This window comes from Rhipicephalus microplus, chromosome 4 (genome assembly GCF_043290135.1).
Source record: "Rhipicephalus microplus isolate Deutch F79 chromosome 4, USDA_Rmic, whole genome shotgun sequence".
Lineage (NCBI taxonomy): Eukaryota > Metazoa > Arthropoda > Arachnida > Ixodida > Ixodidae > Rhipicephalus > Rhipicephalus microplus.
Window position 1 is genome coordinate 140,732,032 of NC_134703.1, and position 22,625 is coordinate 140,754,656.

The 22,625-nt window shown below is 46.6% G+C and overlaps 1 protein-coding gene across 7 annotated transcripts in view; it reads left to right on the forward strand.

Annotated features, from left to right (window-relative positions):
* The window catches only part of LOC119172383 (uncharacterized), a 296,020-nt gene that overhangs the window by 8,691 nt on the left and 264,704 nt on the right, over positions 1 to 22,625 (forward strand). For all 7 annotated transcript variants that reach the window (XM_075893680.1, XM_075893684.1, XM_037423449.2 and 4 more), the window contains exons 2-7: positions 1,205 to 1,647; positions 4,199 to 4,395; positions 8,011 to 8,077; positions 8,326 to 8,544; positions 9,095 to 9,210; positions 15,291 to 15,400. In XM_075893680.1, the coding sequence (XP_075749795.1) occupies positions 1,241 to 1,647; positions 4,199 to 4,395; positions 8,011 to 8,077; positions 8,326 to 8,544; positions 9,095 to 9,210; positions 15,291 to 15,400 (1,116 nt within the window). In that variant the 5' untranslated portion in view covers positions 1,205 to 1,240. The remainder of the gene's footprint in view (positions 1 to 1,204; positions 1,648 to 4,198; positions 4,396 to 8,010; positions 8,078 to 8,325; positions 8,545 to 9,094; positions 9,211 to 15,290; positions 15,401 to 22,625) is intronic.

Here is a 22,625-nt window from a genome sequence, read left to right on the forward strand (position 1 = left end):
TAGGCTACAACTGCATCCAGACGAGACACAATGCACAAACGCTCCTGTTCTTAGCTTTAGAGCCTTTCAGAGGGACCAACAACAGATTTTTCTTAACTGATTTTTTCACTGCGCGACAGAAAGCGCACCCCTTCATAGTGTTTGTAGTTGCAGTAAATCCGAGAGACACAAAGTTATTTTATAAGCAGTATTTTTCGATCTGAAGGGCTCCAAACACCAATGTACCTTTCTTCGAGCGACACTGAGAATTAATAGCGATCTTGCAAGCTCTTCTTGCGATTTGTTAAAGCGGTCATTCTGATTTCGTTGCAGTTCCTGTAACTATGCATAACCACCTTTATTTTGAGCTTTTCAACTATTTTTGAAAATAACTAGTGTTTACAATTAGATGATGTGGCATTATACACCTTCCGTGTAATTGTACCGCATTGCTTGTGCCTCGACCCAAGGTTGCCTGCGCCATGTCATTGGTGGCTTGTCCAGGCGTCGTTACTTTTTCGATACACAAGCCAAGCGAAGTCGACGAAAATGTCGCTGCACATATGCATGGCCATGCCGAGTAGCGGCGCCCGTCGTTTCTGAGACGAAGTGTAGCTAGCAAAACTGTGTCGCTCCAAAATCGTAGCGACCTGGAAACTGTGTGCATGGTTGCATGAGCACGCTGAAGAGTTGTTCAAGATGCGCTGACGAACAGGGCATCATTATGCCGTGCGAAGACAGCGCCACTGAAATGCATACTTAGTTACTAACACAGGAATATAGCTACATTTTTGTAGAGTAATATCATTTAATATAAAGAAACGAACAATATTTCAACACTAATAAAAAGTCATATACCGCGTACAGCGGTCACATGGCCAGGTAGATTGGTTCATGTTCTTGCCACCAGAGGCGCACTGGTCTTTTTTCACAACTTTTAATGAAGAAATGAAAAGATAAATCAACCCCTTATGAAAAAAAAACGGGGCTGCTTTGAGCAAGTGCGATAGAAAATCTTTCTGTCTATGGAGTCTTTTTATTTCATGTTCTGGGCAGTTGTCGGTCCCTTTGAAAACCTCGTGGGTATCGTCTATTTTTCATTACTCTCTCGTGATCAAATTTTCATAAGGTGTTCTTTTGGATCCTTTATTATTATATTTTTTTACTTAAACTTGTGAGTTTGTGTGACTGAAAATTGCTTGTTTCCTACAACATGCTTCCCCAGAGGCACTTGGCACACTCCACCGAGGCCGATGTCGAAATGGAAGCAAGACTGGATAGGCCCACGGACGAAGGCAGCAGTGACGGTGCTGCTGCTCGTCTGGCACTGCAAACTGCCTGCTCGCCCGCAGTGGCCGACAGCACTCAGAGCAGTGCCGCAGAAGAAGGGTCCCCCCATGTGACCGAAAGGCCCGGTACCTCGGAACAGACTGGTGCTGGAACTAGGGAGAGTTTTCCCGAGGGTAAAGGTGCCACGGATGATGATGGCAGTCCAGATAAGCGTGCAGGAACACCCGTACAGCCGACTGGTGACTCTCCTAAAACGCCTGGCGTGCCGTTGGCGTCACCCATCAGAGACGGTGGTGGTGTTGTGTCTCCCCTTGTTGTGAAACGAGGCCCTGGCAGGCCACGAAAGGATGGCAGCAGTCCCGTGCAACGCAAAAAGCTGTAAGTTTGTGCACTGGTCGTGCCACATTAGATGTAGTTTTGAAGTCATGCATTACTCACGGATTGCACCGTAATGTTGTTTTTGTATAACTACTGCTATGAGGCAGTGGGTGTAGCCAGGAGGTGGCACACTAGGCACGTGCGCCTGCCAAAATTTCAGTGATACTCGACCACGTTTGCCTGCACCGTCCCCACTTCAGATTGAGAACATGCCCCCACTGAGACAAATTTTCGCCTATACCACTGCTATGAGCGATTGCTCATGATAACAACTGACAAAAGTTTTGGAGGCACCAAAAAATGATGACAGGAAATGACAGTGATATCGTATTCTGTCCTCGTCTCTTTGTACTTCAAAAATCTTTGTCGAGCCATGCACCAACGATTCCTAGAACACCTTTTAATTACGTGATAACAACATCATCATATCACCGCAAATCTGGTAGCTGTAGGTGAGTAATGTCCGCTTTGATCGATGGTTGGAGTCAAAATTATGCTGATTGAGTGAACTGTAGCCACTGCTAACAAAAGATGTGGGGGTGCCATTAGTGGTTTGCACGTCGTAGTGTGCGTGCGTATCTGAGATTACCTGGGCTTAGGTTTAACAGCAGCTGAGCGAGAGGTAGCACTGTGCTCACGCGGGTTATGGTTAGTGTGGCGGCAGAGAGGCTAGGCTGGCGCATGGGAAAGAGCAGTGAGTCTCTTGGGGTTTGGCAGCGTGCGTCAACGGACGTGTCCTGCTATGGGCTCGTTGAGGATGACACAGTGGGTCGTTTCCCATGCAGTTCTCGCGGCGAGTCGAATGTAGGCAACGTCGCGTTTGGGGTACCCAGTGTTTGTTGTGTTGTTTGTGTGTTGTATTGGCATATTGTAAAAAGTTCTCAAGCTTGTCATTAGTGATGTATTTCATTTGGCTGAGGATATTCTTGTCATGTAAAAAGAGTTGATTAAATGTACATGTGTTGGTTTGCCTATGGCACGACTGTCTCCGTGTGCTCCTTGGGCGGCTATCATCCTAGATGCCACAAAGTATAGGTGCACTAGTCATACTAAAGTTTTCGTGTTTCAATTCAGGAGTACTCCGCATATTGCAAAATAGCTCTATCGAAATATTTATTGTTTTGACGTTTTTGTTAATGGAGTAGTTCTAACGATGTCATGAATTCAGAAACCCTTAGAGACTGCTGAATTGCTTTGTGATAAGATGTGTGTGTTATGTCAAGCCCTCTTCATAAACAATGAGCCCTCACACTTATCTGTTAAGTAAAGTTCATTTTTTTTAAGTGAAACAGAGCTGCCAACGGTACACATGTCACCAGTGATGGAAGTGCTGCTCCAATAGCTTCAAACTGCTGCGACATGCTGTTCCAAATTGTGTAACTTAGTCACTGGTCCTTAGTAACTAGTAACTTAGCAGCTGGTCCGAACTTGCTCCAAAATGGCACCGAGGAAATGAAGACAAGCAACTTCAACTGTGTTACCAGTTTTCAAGCCACCAAAATGCTAAGAAGAAGGTGTATACTATGATCCTAGCATGTTAATATGCAACGTTGTAAACTTTTATTTGTGCAACAAGAACTGGCATATAAAGCTTTCAGATCATTTAGCTATCTTCAATTTTACATTCCAGGCTATTTCGGTGGTAACTAAAAGAACCAAGATTGTATTTTAAATATATAGCTCCTACCCCAGGCATTCAATAAGCAATCTAATTGTTTGTTTCGTACAATTTATGTGGATTATAAGCTGTAAAACATCTTTCAAAATAATTATCAATATTTAGGTGATGCTTCATGAGTGACGCTTTGAATTCTAGGAGTTGTAGGACATATGTTCCAATCTGCTCCTAAAACACCAATAGCTGTTCCAGACTGGCATTTTTCCCGATACGAAAACACTCTTGGCTGCTCCTAAGTGGTACTTTTTCTGCTCCAAACGGGGCTCCAAAAAGTAAAAAGTAGCTTCCGTCGCTGTGCCATTCTCATTTTGGGACTTCACACCAAAGCGTTGTAATTGGTGACCCTCAGTTTGAATTCCATCTTTGGTGCACGTTAGTGTTCATTTCAATATTAAACAGTTCTACCTTATCAAAATTGTGCTTGTTTGCTTCTTTTAAATCACGAGTGCCGTAATTTAGTTTGAAAATGCATCATTGGTGACAGTAGGTGCTAATTGCTGTCGCTCGTGGCTTTTCTAGTATTGATGCTAGTAAAACAAGGAGGTGCACCGTGAAATGGCAGAACTTGTCTGTTCTAATTTCATGTTCCCAGTATTGTTTACTCATTTCTAATTACCTCGTGTTATTTCACGTTGCACACCTGTGGCTCTTGAAACAGGGAGTTACCGCATCATGTAAGTTTGTAATCGTTTTGTGTTCATTACACGGCAACTTTATTTGTGATAGTGTACACAAGTCGGGAAGAAAGCTCTTTGTTTTTATTTTCTATTAGCCACGCTTCTCTTCATTAGCCACGTTCATGGATGGTTTTCGTGCGAGTACGGTCCTCGAGCTCAAGCGACATAGGCGACTAAAAAGTTGTGTTTGGGCCAGTTCCAGTCACAGCTTCCCTGGCCGGCCCAGGGTGCGATCACGGAAGCCTAGTTTGCTGCCGCTGGCTGGCAGCAGTGGCCAGACTCCGCCTTGTGGTACCCAACTGGAGCGTTCTCCGACCCCCTACGAGATGGATCTGGAACACTCCGCACAACCTCCGCTGACGCCTCAAGCCGGCGCCTCCACACCAGATAGTGGTATGTGTGCAGCGACGTGCAATAGCAAGCTGTTAAAATGCTAACAAGGCAAGAGGTGCAAGATGGTTGGGTTTCCTTGCGTGCTGTTAAGCAACCTGGGTACGGGGAGATGACATACATGACATGTACAAACAGTGCTTTCCTTTTCAAGCTCCTCTTCTCTGCATGTCAGTGTTTCTTGGTAGCTTCCTTTCTTACGGTGATTCCTTTGACTATATTGAGTCACACCCTTGCAATATCCACCACGGGAGATCAGTGGGTTCGGTGCTCGGCTGTTGACCCGAAGGTTGTGGGTTCGATCCCTGCCGTGGCAGTCGCACTTCGGTGGAGGCGAAATGGTGGAGGCCCGTGTATTGCGCCATGTCATTGCACGTTAAAGAACACCAATTGGTCAAAATTTCCGGAACCCTCGACTAAGGCGTCCCTCATGATCACATCATGGTTTTGGAACGTTAAACTTGAGATGCTAACGGCATTTGTAATGTGTCAAGACTTTTTTTTTTTTTTCAGCAGAACTCGCATAATATACATGTGAAGAAATCTTGCCCCTTTGTTTTCAAGTTGAGCATGAACTAAGGTCTCGCGATTTCTCGCTTTCTTTAGGTGGTGGTATGTGCCTCGTTTACTGACCTAGTATTATGGGCAAATTTTATCATTATTAACACAAAGACTGGTATATTATAAGCACATTTTCATTTCTCCTTCATTTGGCACTGGGAGTTCTGCTTCAGAATACAATAATTTACCAAGTTAATGCATCTTTCATTTAAAGCTTTTTATGCTTGCTTTTTTGTAGCCAGCGTTGGCAAAAGCTGGGCATTTGAAAGTACTACAAACATAGATGGTGCGGTGTGGCAGCTTGGGCTACAGTCGAAACCCGCAATAACGAAATCGCCGGGGAAACCGAAAAATTTCGTTTTCGCGAGAATTTCGTTGCCGCGAGTATGAGACATAAAAACAGTAATACGGCCAGCAGAACGAAAATTTATTGCCAGAAGTCGGTCAACTTACTTTGCCGACCCTTGCCATGCAACAACTTCAAAGCTCTGCCTTCGCACTGGAAAAAGTGGTCCATTGCTACGTCATCGTCATGTGCGCCGAAGGAGCGAAGGGTGTCCTGCGCATCCAAAAGAACCCGCGGGTTGTTTCGGATGCGCTACCGCGTCGTTCCTGCCCGCAGTCTCGCTGTCAGCGAAGTTTGGGCTAAGGCCGACTCCGATGACGCGCCGCGCTCGTAGACCGCGCGCCCGCTCGTAGTAATCTGACCGTGCCGCCGCTTACAGCTTCGTTGCTTGCTACGAAGCACGTCGCTACGAGTGCGCTAGCGCGTCGTTCCTGCCCGCAGTCTCGCTGTCGGCGGAGTGAAGGCTAAAGACGACTCAGATGATGCGCCGCGCTCGTAGTAACCTGATCACGCATCCCCCTACTGCTCCTAACTAAAGCGTTAATAAAGTTTTACCTCCTAAATAATAAAGTTTTACCTCCTAACTAAAGCCTAATTATATCTTAAGTGATCATCGAGCCGTGAACACATCACGAAGTACCGTATTTACTCGAGTGCGCTAGCGCGTCGTTCCTGCCCGCAGTCTCGCTGTCGGCGGAGTGAGGGTTAAAGACAACTCAGATGACGCGCCGCGCTCGTAGTAACCTGATCACGCATCCGCCTACTGCTCCTAACTAAAGCGTAATTATATCTTAAGTGATCATTGAGCCGTGAACAGGTCACGAAGTACCGTATTTACTCGCATAATCCTCGCACTTTTTTTGCCGGAAAACTGATGCAAAGTTGGGGGGTGCGAGAATCACGCAGGGAAAACTTTCCATGAAAACGTACAGAGCGAAAAAGGAAACGAAGTGGCCGCAAATCGGGATTCTCACACCAGCAACTTACAGCAAGCTTTAAGAAGTACTAATTAGAACTTACCTCAACAATAAAAGCAGAGATACAACACAAGACAAGATTTATTAAAGACACAAAAAGTGGAAGCAAATAGTCGAGAATTAGAATACCGTACGCAAAGCTTGCGGGCGTAGCGATGGCGTCGCTCAACAGGAGCCCTCAAAAGGTAAACGTGGGATGTCAGTATTGGGCTGATGGCTATTTAACAGAATCACCCACAGTTTCCTTCTGAAGAAATAAAGTTTACCATCAATCCCAGTTTTAGGCACACGGCAGGTTCAACGCACCTTGGTGGCTTTAAGCTGCGGTCATCAGTAGCGAACACAAAACTCGTAGACTCCGAAGGGCCTACCAGCGGCCCTATTGCCGTTGTTTAGTGCATGATCTATCACTTGCAACTTGAAAGCAGCTGTACAGCTTCAGTATCACCTCATAATGTGACAAGATTACCGACACAACATACAAAACACGCCGCAACGCACACTGGCCACTTCGGCTTGGCTTGAATTGGATTGAATCTCTGTGCAATAGTACACTTGATGCTTAAAAGATGGCACCAGATGGCGTACGCTATCATCATCAGTGGCTGGAAAGAGCAGACGACATTATTGCAGCAGTTTTCGGGGGTGCGATAATTACTCGAGGAAAAAAGGAAATCGTATTTTTGTTGGGCGATGTGGGGGGTGCGAGAATTATGCGAGTGCGAGGATTACGCGAGTAAATACGGTAGCAGTTTTCGAGAGCCGTGTCCTCGCGACGCACAAGCAGCAGACTGCGATCTCCCGGAGCGAGCATCGGGCCAATGGCAAAGCGAGCTGAGGCAACATGGCGGCCAGAGCCAATCAAGAACCTCGAAACGACCTTCAAACATTTGTTTTTTGTGCGCTTGTTTTTAAAGGGAGGAGCCAGCTGAGGCGGGAAAGTTAAACATGGAGAAATGCTCTTTCCGATGAGCCCAAGAAGCCGGCTCCCGGCCCCGCCATCGCGAAGCCATAATTTTTTGAAGCTCGCTGTTTTCTCGCAATTTGCAGAAAAAGTTTTGCTACCTAGGTGGGTGAAATGAATTTTCCGAAGCACTTCTGCGCGGTTTTCAGTGTAGATATTTTGGAATCAGAAAAAGGGTTCCAGAAACTGAAAACTTGATATTCAAAAAATTGATTTTTTTTGCCATTTTTTGCGATCCCAAAGCCGCGTCCTCCCTTAAGTAAACAAAAATGGCGGTACCCACGCTAGCGCGGCAAAGGCAGACGTTTACAAATTTTGAGTGCGCATAACACGCATACGAACATATTTTCGACAGTTAACCTTTGGCGGGAGGGTAAAATAAGGCCCGCACCGTTGTAGAAAATTCGTTAATGCGGGATCGCTGTCCAAAAACATTTCGTTGCCGCGAGATACGTAATACATGGGCTTCTATGAACGTTTGCCGGGGATCCGGAAGTATTTCGTTGCCGCGGGGATTTCGTACTCGCCGGGTTTCGTTATTGCAGGTTTCGACTGTAGTTGGTATGACATGACGATAGTTTTATAGCGTGAGAATGGAAGGACGACAAAGAGACAAGAAGCTCTCGTGTCCTTCGTGTCGTTCTTGTCTCTTTGTCGTCGTTCTGTTCTCGCGCTATAACTATCGTTACTACAAACAGTTACTAAAATTTTTGTCTCTTCTAAATGTGACATGAATGTGATTCTTTGTACTCTTGCTTTGATTGCTGCAGCACATTACGATCAGTCTGGCCTTGGAGAATCTCCACATTACAAGCAAGATGAGCTCTCACCAGAAGGGTGAGTACTGCGTTCGGGGCCATGTATGCATAAATAAAGAAAGGAAATTTTATTAAAACTGTGCTGTCAAGTGTGCCACTGGGCTTGGTAACTTCTCACATAAAAAATATGGCGACAAAATTGTGATAGGTGCCAGATTTCTAAAACAGCTAAATATCTGCAAAGCGGAAATTGGTGTTCCTCTCGGAGTCTGCATCTAATGGACCGTGACGGCTCGACGGCTCTTTTCATTTTTTCTCTAAATGTAGGTCTGACCGTGTATGCGCTCTTTGCAACCTGGCTGAAGGCCGCTCCATGGGTCAGGGCAAGCTGGTGCGCTTCGAGCCTACCCTGGGCTTCCAGCCATTCCGCAGGGCGGCCAAACTGGTGCAGAGGGCAGCGTCATCCAGCGAGGAGCGCCCCTCCGCCTCGCAAGGAAGCACCACACCTCCCCTGCGTCGGGGCGGCAAAGGGCTTCGGCTGTCCAGGTACTGTGTGTGGCCTTGACTGTTGCTGCATTGAATAAATTGAATGCTTTCTCTCATTGGCCGTGGTTTCTGTGCTGACAGTAAAACCTGTTCTTGTGCACTTCATTATTTTTATTGGGAACCCACATATCACAAACACGCTATTGTTCAGCCAATCGGACTGAAACTTAAAGTTAGTGTAACTTTTATTGATATTGAGTTTTTCTAATGTAAAATTACCAGGACCTTCAAATTTAGGGTGCACTAGAATCATGCTAATGTGAGTACCAGTTTATTAGGGATCCTACGATGAAATTTAAAATATCGCAGGATGGCATCTATTTTGTGCTTTAAATGAATAACCACTTACCATTGAATCAGTGTGTGGGAGAGATAAAATAGTTGCGAATGAACGCTGCATCAATCTAGGTTGATTTGACGTCATTTCATCAGAGGTATGACAAAGAGAGGAAAGCTTGTCGGTGGTCTTATATAATTTTTTATTTGTTTGTTCTTGTTAGTCTTTGCACAATTGGAAGCTTTTTGCATAGGCTCGTGTCATGTATTTCAGGGGAAAACCATTTGCCCGACTGTCTGCGGAATTCAAGCCTGCCAGCAGCACTGAAGAGATGCTAACAGTGGGCTTTGTGGAGGAGCCCGATGTTGGGACACTGTTTGAGCCTTCTGGTAAGGAAGCATTGTCGGCTCTTGTTAAAGGGGGACGCGGCTTTGGGATCGGGAAAAATGGCAAGAAAATCGATTTTTTTTAAACTCAAGTTCTCAGTTTCTGGAACCCTTTTTCTATCTGGTTCCAAGATATATACACTGAAAACCGCGCAGAAGTGCTTTGGAAAATTCGTTTCACCAACCAAGGTAGCAAAACTTTTTCTGGAAATGGCGAGAAAACAGCGATTTTCAAAAAATTATAGCGTCGCGATGCTTGGGCCGGGAGCTGGCCTCTTGGGCTCATCCGAAAGAGCATTTCTACGTGTTTATTTTCCTGCCTCAGCTGGCTCCTCCCTTTAACAACAAGCGCACAAAAAGCAAATGTTTGAAGGTCGTTTTGAGGCCCTTGATTGGCCGTGGCTGCCATGTTGCCTCAGCTCGCCTCGCCATTGGCCCGATGCTCGCTCCGGGAGATCGTCGTCTGGTGCTTGTGCGTCGCGAGGACATGGCTCTCGAAAATCGCTACCTCGTGACGTGTTCACGGCTTGATGATCACTTAAGATATAATTACACTTTAGTTACGAGCACTAAGCGGATGCGTGATCAGGTTACTACGAGCGCCGCGCGTCATCGGAGTCGTTTTTAGCCTTAACTTCGCCGACCGCGAGGCTGCGGGCAGGAACGACGCGCTAGCGCACTCTTGGCGACGTGCTTCTTCGCAAGGAATGTAGCACATCATTCGCTAGCTCTTCTGAATCACATACGGGCATTTTACGCATCGGCAGCGGACAACACAGTCAAGTTCGCCCCCCCCCCCCCCCCCCCCTTCACTGCCAAGTATTGCTAGGAAGAGCGGCTAGCAGTTTCGCGCGTTGTCATTAGAAAATGCGATGCTAAGCGTAGTGCGCGCCAATTTTTTGTCATCGTAGTTACACATTTCGCGCATCGTCACCGAACGCCGCCGGCAAGTGCATTACGAGCCGGCTGCACTGTCCACGTGGCCGCGCACCCCACGGTCATATGGAGTGCCGTCAATAAGCTTTTGTGATGCGATTCAGACGTGCTTGGAGCCGTGCTTGATATCGCCACGAACGTCTATGAATGTTCCGAGGTTAATGAATTGCTGTAGATTAGAGTTTCCGCGACCGGCTGTTTGATGATGTGTTTCACGGCTAGAGCGGCAAAAGAGCATGTATGAATCAGGGGCACGAATTTTTATATGCCCGTTTCGCGTCATTAATTATACTGCTAAAAATTCCTGTTCCACCAGTCTTCTGCCCATAACTTTGTTATTTGAAAAGAAGGCATAGGCCTTCATGGTGTGATCCATTTTTCTGATGCAATAAACCTCTCTTCAAATAAGGCAAAGTTCAGTGAATATTTGTAATCAAGTACTTAATTACACTAATTACAACTTCAGCACAAAAAAATGTGTAATGATTTCAGTATATGGTTTTATTCAATACAATCTTTTCTGTCATACCTATCACACCACTCCTTCATAGAAAGAACTTGGTTTGAAATCCATACTTGTTCTTTGTAAATCATGAAAAAGAGTAAGTCATGAAAAGAAGTCAAATATCGCAAGAAAAACCTGAGATTACAATTTTTAGGTGTCTTAGAGACGTAAAGAAAAGTTGAAACTTTAAACGCAGCTTTCTCAATACTGTTTTTTTTTTTTTTTTGACATTATGCTCATCCCCTCCATGTGGTTCAATGAAGAAAAAATTTGCCTCTCCTAAAGTATTTGTGGTATCGCTTCAAAATTTTTATGGAAGCACTGTAAGGTCATTCTTAGTGTCTGTGCCGATTTTCATCAATATCCAACGAGAAAAAGCCTGTCGAAAACTTCGACAGGCTTTTTCTCACAAGTCTGTTTTGGATATTGTCTAGTGCTCGTGGAAAGAGTAGCACGAGAATGACTGGACCGATTTTGATGCTGTTTTTTTTCCTGAATCCCTGATTACTACTTGTGGGTACAGCAATCTTCAATTTCTGTTTTATGGCCCTGTTTTTTTTCTAGACGATGATTTGTCCGTGCCACTGTTTCTGACAATGTGTTTCGGCAGCCATGATGATCTCGCTAAAAAAAAAAAAAAGAGAGAACTTATTAAAGAATTTCGAGAGTGCCATACCCTGTAGCTTTCTTTTGAGCAAAGATCAACACCATTCGCAGCTTCCTGGCATGTTTTGTTACAGCGCTAGGCTTTCCACGAGCAGACCATGTAATTGGACCGCGTAGCATTATGTAACTTGAGAACTACTGAAGGTATCATGATGAAACTGCATATTTCCCTATTCGAGACACTTATGAGTATGCATGCCAAATTTCATTGCTGTAGGTCAACAAATAAAAAAGTGTTTTTCAATGCCACCTCCCCTCTTAAATGAAGAGGCCAGGAAAATAACATACATTCAACAAGGAGTTTTGTTTACTGAAGGATTAACAGGAATGCAAACTTCAAGCACGAAAGCAATCTTGTTTTAGTTTACCTATTTTATTCATTTGTGACATCCTGCATGCCTAAGTAAGGGCCCAAGCAGGAGGGGCTTAGGTGAAGCAGCAAAAAATAAACTGATAAAATAAGAAGTGACGTGGTAAGTATTGTAGCACTTGTTCTAATTAAAAAGCAATTTCATTTTAATTGAAATTCCTATTTAGTTAGTCTACTGCACTGTAGCCTTACTGATCAGCAACATCATCTGTTGCATAGCTGTTGCTGAAGTAAACTGGATTTGTGAAGAAACGGATATTTAAAACCTCTTCACCATTTTTCTATACTGTCTCAGATGACAATTATTTGATAGACATGTTATACAATACCTCGTTAACTCGAAGTTGTAAAAACCAGGGAACATTTTGAGATAAACGGGTTTTCAAGATGAGCGAAATTGCACTAATGTCGGGAAAAATGAGAGCTTTTCGAAAAAATCACTACAACTTTCCGCTTCTTCTGCGTCATTTCCTGATCTTTCTTCTCATGCAGGTTTAAAAAAGACAAAAATAACATACAAGACACTTTAACCAGCTGGGTTTTGCCTCTCTGACATTTTATATAGCAGAGAAAAACTGCCTATTGCTCATCTGTTTTGCGGTCGTACTCGGGCTTAGGAAGGTGTCCTCCAGCTTCTTGAAGCATTGCATCAGTCGATCTTTCCCGCCACTGTACTCGTCCTTATATTGAAGCAAGTACAGCAAATTTCTCGTCTTGGAAGATGTCGGCACCTCTCGAGCTAATTCATTAGCGCTGTGGTCTACGCCATCCCCTACGTTATTGTCCGTTTAAACTATTTTGGAGTCCGCCATTTCTCTGGTCACCGCCATATCCTGCTCACACAATGCGTACTCCAGAAAAGTCACGTCATTTTCGGCGGCACCATTACCTGTAAGCTTGATTTCCTCACAGTCGATGAAGTCATCTGTCTCGGCTGTCTCAGCCTCTGGCAAACTGGTGGCACGTGGAAACCCACTGTGCACAAAACAGCTGGCGATAGTCACTGCGCGAACTTGCTTCCAACTGTTGCTGAGGAGGTGTACTGCTCCCAGCAGGTCAATTTCTCAGCCTTTACCTTTTTTGTGAGACAACAAACTTCTGTAGAAAAGATTCTGGGTATATTTTTCGGGCCACTTCGTTGACATGCCGGTCCATCGGCTACAGCACAGACGTCATATTTGTAGGCAGAGACTCGCCTGTCACTGCCTCGAAATTCTCTATTTAGCAGTCGCCTGGGCAGTCTGTGAACAATGAACAGGACTTTCCTGTTTTTCTTGGCCATCTTGTTATCTATAGCTCAAATGTACTCTTCGAAAAGAGTAGCAGTCATCCACGCTGCTCTATTTGCGCAATAGATAATGCCAATCGGCAGCCGGGCATTTCTAAAGCACCTAGGCTTAAGAGCTTTTCCAGTTGTGAGTAATGGCAACTCCTCTTCACCTGTATAATTTGCTTCAAAAAGGACAGTCACCCTGTTTTTTCGTTGTTTCACTCCCGAGCACGCTCTACCTTTCGGTGTGAAGGTGCAGCTTGGCAACATTTGATAAAACATTGTTGCCTCGTCAAGGTTGAAAATGTAGCCGTCAATGTAACTCTCCCGCAACTTGGCGATGTGGCTGCTGCGCCAATTGTTTGTAGTGGCTGCGTCGACAGCACCACTCTCGCCGTGCACTGACTTGTCATTTCACAATCATACTATCAAAGCCGCTTCAACGTCTGGGAACTTCGACCCTCAAACCTGCTTTCGCTGGCTGGAAAAGCTCTGCTGAAATCCATCCAGCACCTTCTGCTTGTTTCTCAGCACCGTCAAAAGCATAGACAAAGTGATGTGGAATTCCTGCGCAATGCTCGATTTCATTTCGCCTCCTTTCTCCACTTCCTTGATTAAAGAAACTTTCTTTCTAGCGTTCGCGACTTGTACTGCTGTGACGCCATGCTTGCCGCACTCACGTTAAGTTGACGCACCTCACAGTTAGCGAAAAATCCGTACCGCTCTGTTTGTGCAGATGAACGGAAATTGCACCTCAGAGAAAGTCACGAGCACTACACTCACAGTCCGCAAAAAATCCGTACCACGTACCGTATTTACACGATTGTAAGACGACTCGAATGTAAGACGGCCCCCCCAAAATCGCATCTATAAAAAAAAAAAAAAAAGAACGCGCGCATTTTACACAAGGGAAATTTATTCACGTGGTTGCGGAGGATTATTCATCGTCGCTGGAGTCGTCCTCGCTGGTGCTGCTGCCGTCATTGCTGCTGCAGTCCCACAGCACGTCGTCGTCAAGTGTGAGTCCACACTTCGCGAACGACCGCACCACGGCATCGCGTAGGACGGCCGCCCATGCGGAGAGGACCCACCCGCACACAGTAGCCAGGGAGGCTCTCCTCACACACCCGCTTGGCGTAAGTTCGCGGCTTCCTGACGAAATCCACTCGTTGTATTCGCGGCGTAGGAGGTCTTTAAAAGGCTTGTTGACCCCCACGTCGAGAGGCTGAAGCTGCCCCGACAAAGAGGAGCTCTTCCGTCAACTACCAATACCCCCCTACGGCGGCTCTTCCATCGATTACCGGTGCTCCCTCAAGAGTTGTGCGCTCGTCATAAAGGCACTCGTAATGCGCGCAGTAGATGCTAAAAAAAGAAAAGCTTTTGTATAAGCACGCGGAAAACTATGCGCTTTGGGTTGAGCGGGAAAGTATTCGAGATGACAATACATGGTTCGATTTCGATATTAAGGTACATGGTTCGATTTCGATTCTAAGACGACCCCCCAACATTGAATTGTCAAATTTGAAAAAAAGGGTCGTCTTACAATCGTGTAAATACGGTAGTTTGCGCAGATGAACTGAAATTACACGTCAGGGAAAATGACGTGCGCTGCACAAAGCAAACGAGACAAACTATGGCAAGCGTGGGCAGAGGGCCTCACTGCTCAGCGCATGTGTCACGTGAAGTGCCACAGGGTTGCTTGACAAAAATGATATGTCGCTGGGCTGAGATTTCACATTCACATATAGCATCTACATAATGGCAGGCACGGCTAAATAAGAAAAAAAATTGATGGACTTCAGGCATGGCAGCATCGCGCAAGTCTTGTGAAATGATTTGTCGGCGGAGTTTTGGTTTCACTCCCAGTCAAGATTTAGAGTTATCCGCAATCCGACCCAAAAGCACTTTGAGGTAGAGGGAAAAATATACATGGGATGTATGGAAAAATCTTTGCTGCAGGAAAAAGCTCCTACTTGGCCGATTTTTCGAGATATGCGAGTTCGAGTTAACGAGGTATTACTGTACCACTCATTGTAATAATTGTAGCCTTGAATTTGATGTATACGGTTCGCCTGGCAGTAGGTGTAAAGGGTAATGGCGATGTTCTTTTGGAAGTACTGGGAAACATTGCCTAGCATTTCTTGCTGTGACTGGCATGCATTATAGTAAATAAAAAACTAACCGTGCATAGCTTAAATCTGACAAAAAAACAAACAAGCACTGCAGGTATTACTAATTCAGTAGCATATATGTAAAGATGAATCACAGGTTCACCATGCATAGTGCTGCGTCATCAGTCCATTCATGTTCATCAATCCTGAACTTCTTTCTTGCAGGCCACACTTACGTTCATCGAAACTGTGCTGCATGGTCAGAAGGTGTTTGCCCCGGAGAAGATGACAGTCTCATTCACGTTGACAAAGCTGTCTTTTATGGCATGTCCCAGGTATGAGTTGGCCTTTAAGTGGTTCTGATAAAACCCTCTGAGCCTGGCGATTTGCCGTATTATTTGCAGTGATGTACCGTAATAGTATTTGCGAGGATTTTTTCAAGTAGTGCTGTAATAGCCGAGCCCTATCAGAGCCATGCGAATCCCACAGTTGGGGGATTGGTCTGTGAGACCTGAACTGTTGCATAGGCATTGGGTTCTTTTTTTTTTTCTGTTTTCTTGGCTGCTAGTTTTGTTTTGTGTTTTATGTGACATCCCGGGACAACCTCGTCAAAGACAAAACAAAAAGAAAACTGCCCCACAAAGCAGGCTTGGCTGTTTCGCACAGGCAAACACACTGAGCAGGGTGTTTAGCCTCATCTAGGCCCAGTGATCTTAACCCTTGAGTTCAAAGAGCAGAGACGTACTTACTAAATATCTAGAGTGTCATGGGGCTGAGACTTTCCCTGAACTTCACCAAAAAAATACACTAGATTTAAACCTCATTATAACAAAGTTGCGTCTTACACGAAAATGAGTTGTTACACTCAAACCTCATAACGCAACAGGATATAATGAACTAATGGATATAAATTAAATTTCCCTTTAAAGCTCCATTAAGAAGCATGCATATTAAACCTCATTATAACCAAGTAAAATTGATCGCTAAATGGATATAATAAACTAAATTAGTCTATCAAATAGTCTATCAAAAAAAAAAAAACTACGATAGTGTATTAAGTACAGCCGAGCCCGCCTATAACGGCCCCACTTAAAACGAACTTTCGCTTATAACGCACAATATCCGCGTGACCATGAAAATATACATTGGTTCAATGGCACAAAATCGCACTTACAACGAACGTCTCTGAGCGCCGCTGATCAATTACAGCCGCCGACTTCCCGGGAAACCAATTTCGACCACTCATCAGGAATCGGAGAGGTGCGCATACATTCCTATTGTTAAACGCCAACCCTGCCTCCGCGCCCCTCTAGTTGCCGCTCTCCCCGACCGCTTCTTGTTACGCACCCCTCCGTCCTTTGTCCCCCTGATACTCTGAGCACCCCTTATCGACAGACGAGGCCCATGTTTTCACAGTGCCACCGGTCTCTCGAAGACCGGTCGGCCATCTACCCTGTTTTTGAACGCCGGTACTGTCGGTGGCGTCGCGGACCTGGAGTTACCAGACCATTTGCCAACATCGTCGGCCACCGACTGTATTCCGATAGTCTGCGCCTAGTGCATGCGCGTACGCTACCCCACCGACTCTGATAATTTGCCATTCGTTTCGTGTTTAGGACTTGTTCTTGCTCACTTCGCACTCAACTCAGCATGCCTTCCGCGCGCATGCGGAACCGCGAAAACGGCTGTTAATCTGCACGGAACGAATCACGAAATATCGAAGTTCGTGAGGCCACGCAAACCCGCCGGCGCAACGAAACGATTTTTTTACTACGGCCACTGATTCTTCGAACACCGCCGCGCACACCGATTCAGGCGGCCATGCGCTCTTTCCAAGTTTTTCTACTTGCGAGTTTCGCGGACCTTTCAAGCAAGCTACCCAACCTCCCTTCTTCCCGTGTGCTTTGGTTATCAAGGTCGCCCTCCCGCCGCATCCTCCCCTTTCTTTATCGCAACTTTTTGCCCTTCTCTCGCAAGTCTGCTCACCTCTCTTGATCCCAACCCCTTCGCCCGTCTCCACCGCTTCGCGACGCCCGTCACGCTGGCTCGAATTAGTTTCGTTTTCTGATTGGAAATGAGCCCAGAGCTGTTCCACGCGCTCTGGCATGTGTGTCGCGTGTGCGCGTCTTGCTCGCTCTTGGTGTACGTGTGTGTCACGATGGCCGACGGGAGAACTAGCACGCTTTTTCGTGCCGCTCAAGAAAACGTCGAAAGTGTGACCACTTGGCTTGAGCGTAATCCGCGCGTTAGGTGCCACGTTGCGGAGGGCTTGCTCATAGCTGTTGACCACCTGTCAGCCAACTTGCCGCTTCGGGAATCTCTATATTCAGCTGTGGAGATGGTGAATATTTCGTCGGCGGTGGTGATGGCTACATGCGCGCAAAACTGCTCTCGCGAGGCCGACTTCATCGACGTCGGGCCTGATTCTGAGCCTGAAGCTTCCGAACTGCGGTGGTGATTTGTGGCAGCGCGTCGTCGACTCCGACCTAGGAGAGCGGGTGGGACATCTGTTGCGATGGTGTAATTACGGCCGATGATGGTGCCGACACTGCGGAACCGTGCCCGGATTGGGGCATTGCGAATGAAGTACGTGGCGAGAGCGATTTGGAGAAATCGGATTGCGAGAACGACGAAACTTTGGAGCCAGTGCCTCATGCAGCTTATGCCACGGGCCTCGGCGAACGAGCACCCTGCCGTTTTAAAACTCGAGACCGCCCTTATCGCTTCTGCTATTCGAAACACGTGCATCACGGACTTTTTGGGGCATAAAAAGTTCGTGTTTTCACTCGCAAATTTTTTTAAAAGCTATGTTTAAGTTACTACGAACTTCGGGATACAGCGAACGGATGCCGCGTCACGCTCAGGTTTGTTATAAGCGGGCTCGACTGTATATCATTTTCTGCTGAGTTTGACGCTCGTTCGGCGCGTCTCTTTGAAAACTACTGCGCTGACCTTATGGCCACGCCACGCGCACCCGAGAGAGCCGTTTTCTTCACACAGCCAGGGGAGAGGATTGAGTAAGCGCTCAGCGGGTCACATGACCGAGAAGCGTCGCCGCGGTGCAAAGTGATTTCCCTCTCTGTGCTTTAAAAAAGACGGCAACAGCTGCGTCTCCGCTGCTACCCTCTGCATCGAGAAAGGAGGACTCTCTGTGACATGCCCTGCCTCGCCTTAAATCTGGCCAGTCAGCCATTGCTACGGAAGAATGATTACACACGAAGTTAACTTTGCCAGCCATTGCTACACACGAGGTTGTCATGGTTGAGCTGCGAGGCAAAAATTAGGGCCTTCTCCACAAGAAGGGTTCCGCTGATAGGCAGATTTTTCGACCGTGCAGCTTTTAGCCACTTCACCAGCACCTCCTTTTCATCCAAAAACGACGAACTGCGTAGCCGGCACCTTTCTTCATTTGCTGCAGCACTGCCAAGCAATTTCTCTCTGGAATTCCAAATTCCACACACTGTGGTTAATGGCAGGCCATTTCGCGTGCCAGCACTGATTTTTTCGTGCCAATTTCAATAGCACGAATTATGTCCAGTTTCTCTTCTATTTTCAGTACTCGATGCTTTTGTCCCAGCTTCGGCATGACGCAAGTACGAAGCAGCACAAGCACACATACACAACACGTGAAAAACAACGCGAGAGCTGTACAGCAACAACCAGAGAGCATGTATACACGGCACCAAAAGAACAAAGAAAGCAAAACAAGTGCATACCGTGTTGGATGGATGGATGGATGGATGGATATGGCTGTACCCTTTAGATCGGGCGGTGGCTGGCGCCACCAAGCCGTAATACCTAATGAACCAAAAACTATATTTACCGTATAGTGCGGAATATAGGTCGAGATTTTTTCCAAAAAATTTCGCTAAAAAGTCACCCCTCGACCTATATACCGGCCCTTGGCATAAACAAAGTGATCGTCTGGCAACAGGGAGTGTCGCATGTTTTTTGGGCATCAGCATCGACATCGCCTCCATGGGCCGACGCCTCTGCCGACGCCATTTTTCTTTTCTTGTTCATTTCGTGTTCGTAGAGAGTGGCGACTTTTACTCTGCGACCAGCTATGAATACCGGGACGCGGCGCCAGTTCACCGCCGCGTTTAAAAGAAAAGTTATAGAATTCGCGGAAGTGAATGGCAACATGGCGGCACAGCGGCAGTTTGGAGTGTCCGAGAAAAGCGTCAGATACTGGCGCAACCAAAAATCCAAACTGTCAGTGTGTAACGCGAGGAAGACGTCGTTTCGCGGTCGCCGAGCTGTGCACCCGGAACTCGAGGACAAAGTGGCGGATTTCGTCCGCGAGTACCGTGCCAAATCCCTTCCCGTGAATGCGGAGCTCATTCGCTCAAAAGCCGTCGAGCTCGCCCGTGAAGCCGGCCTGTCAAAGAAAGACTTCAAGGGATCCATTTATTGGGTCCGTCGCTTTATGCGACGCAAAGGATTTGCGCTTCGACGGCGCACGTCGATATGCCAGAAGCTGCCGGAGATGTACGAGGACAAATTGATAGAGTTTCAACTCTATGTGAACAACCTCCGGCGGCAGCATGGCTACATGCTAGGCCAGATCGGCAACGCCGACGAAACGCCGGTGTGGTTTGACATGCCGTCGTCCACGACTGTTTGTGAACGCGGGGCAAAAGAGGTGAGGCTTTTGTCGACCGGTAGCGAGCATTCGCGCTTCACCGTTATGCTTTGCTGCACGGCCGACGGCAGAAAGTTGCCCCCCTTCATAATCTTCAAGCGGAAGACGATGCCGAAGGAGGCCTTCCCGCGGGATGTCGTCGTCCGCGTCAACGAGAAGGGGTATATGGACGAGGCCCTAATGCGCGAATGGATCCGCACAGTGTGGAACCGGCGGCCCGGAGCCCTCCTGCAGCGCCGGAACATGCTCGTGTTGGATGCATTTCGCGGGCATTTGACAGCATCGGTGAAGGAGAGCCTTCGCGACGGAAGGACGGATCTTGTCGTCATTCCGGGAGGAATGACATCAACACTTCAACCGTTGGACGTCGTCCTCAATAAACCTTTTAAAGACCGTGTGCGTGCGCTGTACACCGAATGGATGGCTGGCGACAACCCGCGGACCCCGACAGGCCGGCTGCGCAGGCCACCTCTCGCGACAGTTTGTGGTTGGGTCTCCGAGGCATGGAGGTCTCTGCCTGAAGAGATGGTGGTGCGCGCATTCAAGAAGTGCTGCATCAGCAACGCTCTCGACGGCACCGAGGACGACATGCTGTGGGAGGCGGCTAGTGACAAGCAGTCGTCGTCGTCGGAGAGCTCCGACAGCTCGGAGGACTGTGAGGACTGACTAAAGTGAAGCAGTGAACGATTCCGCGTTTTTCTTTTTTTTTTTTTTGCTGGTCAAGGTAAGGGGGTCGACCTATATTCCGCCTCGACCTATATTCCGCATTATACGGTATTTATTTTTCCTTAAAAAGTGAGTTTGAGGATTCGTACTTTGCAGTGAAGAGTTTAATTTTCACTCGTGCCTTGACTTTAGCCACCAATTAGATAACCTCCTTCTAGTTAAGTCTACCCGCTTAAAGTTTATTTTGCCCTCCCGGTCCCTAAACCCCAGTGCTTTGAAAAACTCTGCGCCATCATCCTGAACTGTAGGGTGAAGCCCGTTACAGAACATTATCAAGTGTTCGGCAGTTTCTTCTTCCTCTCCATACGCACTGCATACTGTGTCTACCCCTTCGTATTTGGCCCGATGTGTCTTGGTTCACAGTACTCCCGTCCTGGCCTCAAACAGTAGAGAACTACCCCGAGTATTATCATAGATCCTTTCCTTGGCAATTTCCTGCTTAAAAGTTCGATAGATCTCTAGTGCGGACTTCTTAATCATGCCCATTCTCCATATGTCAGTCTCCGTTTCCTTCACTTTCTTCTTAACCGATAGTTCTTTTTGGTTTGGCCACCTGCTGTTTTCTAAGTATTTACCAGTCAATTTCCTGGTTCGCTTCCTCCATTTTGTATCGACATTCTTCATGTACAAGTAGCTGAAAACCTTCCTAGCCCAACGCTCTTCCCCCATTTCTCTCAATCGCTTCTCAAATTTTATCTTGCTGCTAGCTTACCTGCCCTCAAACGATGTCCATCCCATATCACCTTGTACTCCCTGATTTGGTGTATTCCCGTGAGCTCCTAAAGCAAGCCTACCTATTCCACGTTGCTTAATTTCTAATCTTGCTTGAACTTCTGATCTCATGCACAAGACCGCATTGCCGAACGTCAGCCCAGGAACCATGACCCCTATCCATATTCCTCTCACAACATCATACCTATTGTAATTCCACAGTGCCCTATTTTTCATGACGGCTGCATTCCTGTTACCTTTAGTCGTCACGTATATTTCGTGTTCCCCTTTAGTCGTCACATATATTTCGTGTTCCCTCAGATACTCGGTCCCATTGCTTATCCATACGCCCAGATATTTGTATTTATCTGTTATCTCTAGCGTGACCTCCTTTATTCTAAGCTCACTACCTTCGTTGTCATTGAAAATCATGACTGCTGATTTTTCCTTACTGAATCTAAAATCTAACCTATCTTCCTCATTACCGCAGATGTCCATCAATCTCTGCAAATCTTCCTTGTTGTTGGCCATTAGCACTATATCATCTGCGTATATTAATGCTGGTAGTGCCTGATCAATAAGTTTTCCTTGTTTGACTAAAGAGAGGTTGAAGCCCAGTCTAGTTCCCTCTAATTTGGCCTCTAATCCTTGTAGGTACATCATGAATAATAAGGGTGACAGGGGACACCCCTGCCTGAGCCCTCGTTTTACCTCTGCAGGCTTGGATACCTGTTTTTCCCACTTTATAACTACCTTGTTACCTTTATAGATATCCTTTAAAAGATTAGTGACTACATGTTCCACGCCTAGTGTGTCCAGTATTCCCCACAATTCCTCTTGAACCACGCTATCGTACGCTCCCTTGATATCCAAAAATGCTAGCCACAGGGGCCTGTGTTCCTTTTCTGCTATTTCGATGCACTGCGTCAGTGAGAACAGATTGTCTTCCAACCTCCTGTGTTTCCGAAACCCATTCTGCAGTTCCCCCAGCACCCGCTCAACCTCTATTCACGCCTGCAGTCTTTCCTTTAAAATCTGCATCGCCAGCCTGTAGACCACTGATGTCACTGTTATAGGACGGTAGTTGTTTATGTCAGCTTTGTCCCCCTTTCCTTTATAGGTCATGCTCATTCTGCTAAGTTTCCATCCATCGGGAACTTCACCATAGATTATTATTGTTGGCGTTTTTGTGCAAAGCGCCATCGCGTGGACAACACCAGAAGTCCAGCTGGCCGAGGGCTGAACTTCCAATTATGGAAGCTACGTAATTCTTGTGGCGGAAATGCAACAGATGGTGCTCACCAACACAGCCGCCATCATGATCAACACAAACAAGCGAGGCATGTTTCTATCTCTGGGGCTTGCTGTTCTGTTGGAGGCCCAGGGGGGCACGACATGCCGCGGCGAGTGCGCAACGAAAATTGAAAAAACTATTTATTAACCGATATATACGCGATAAGCTGGTACGGTTTATACGG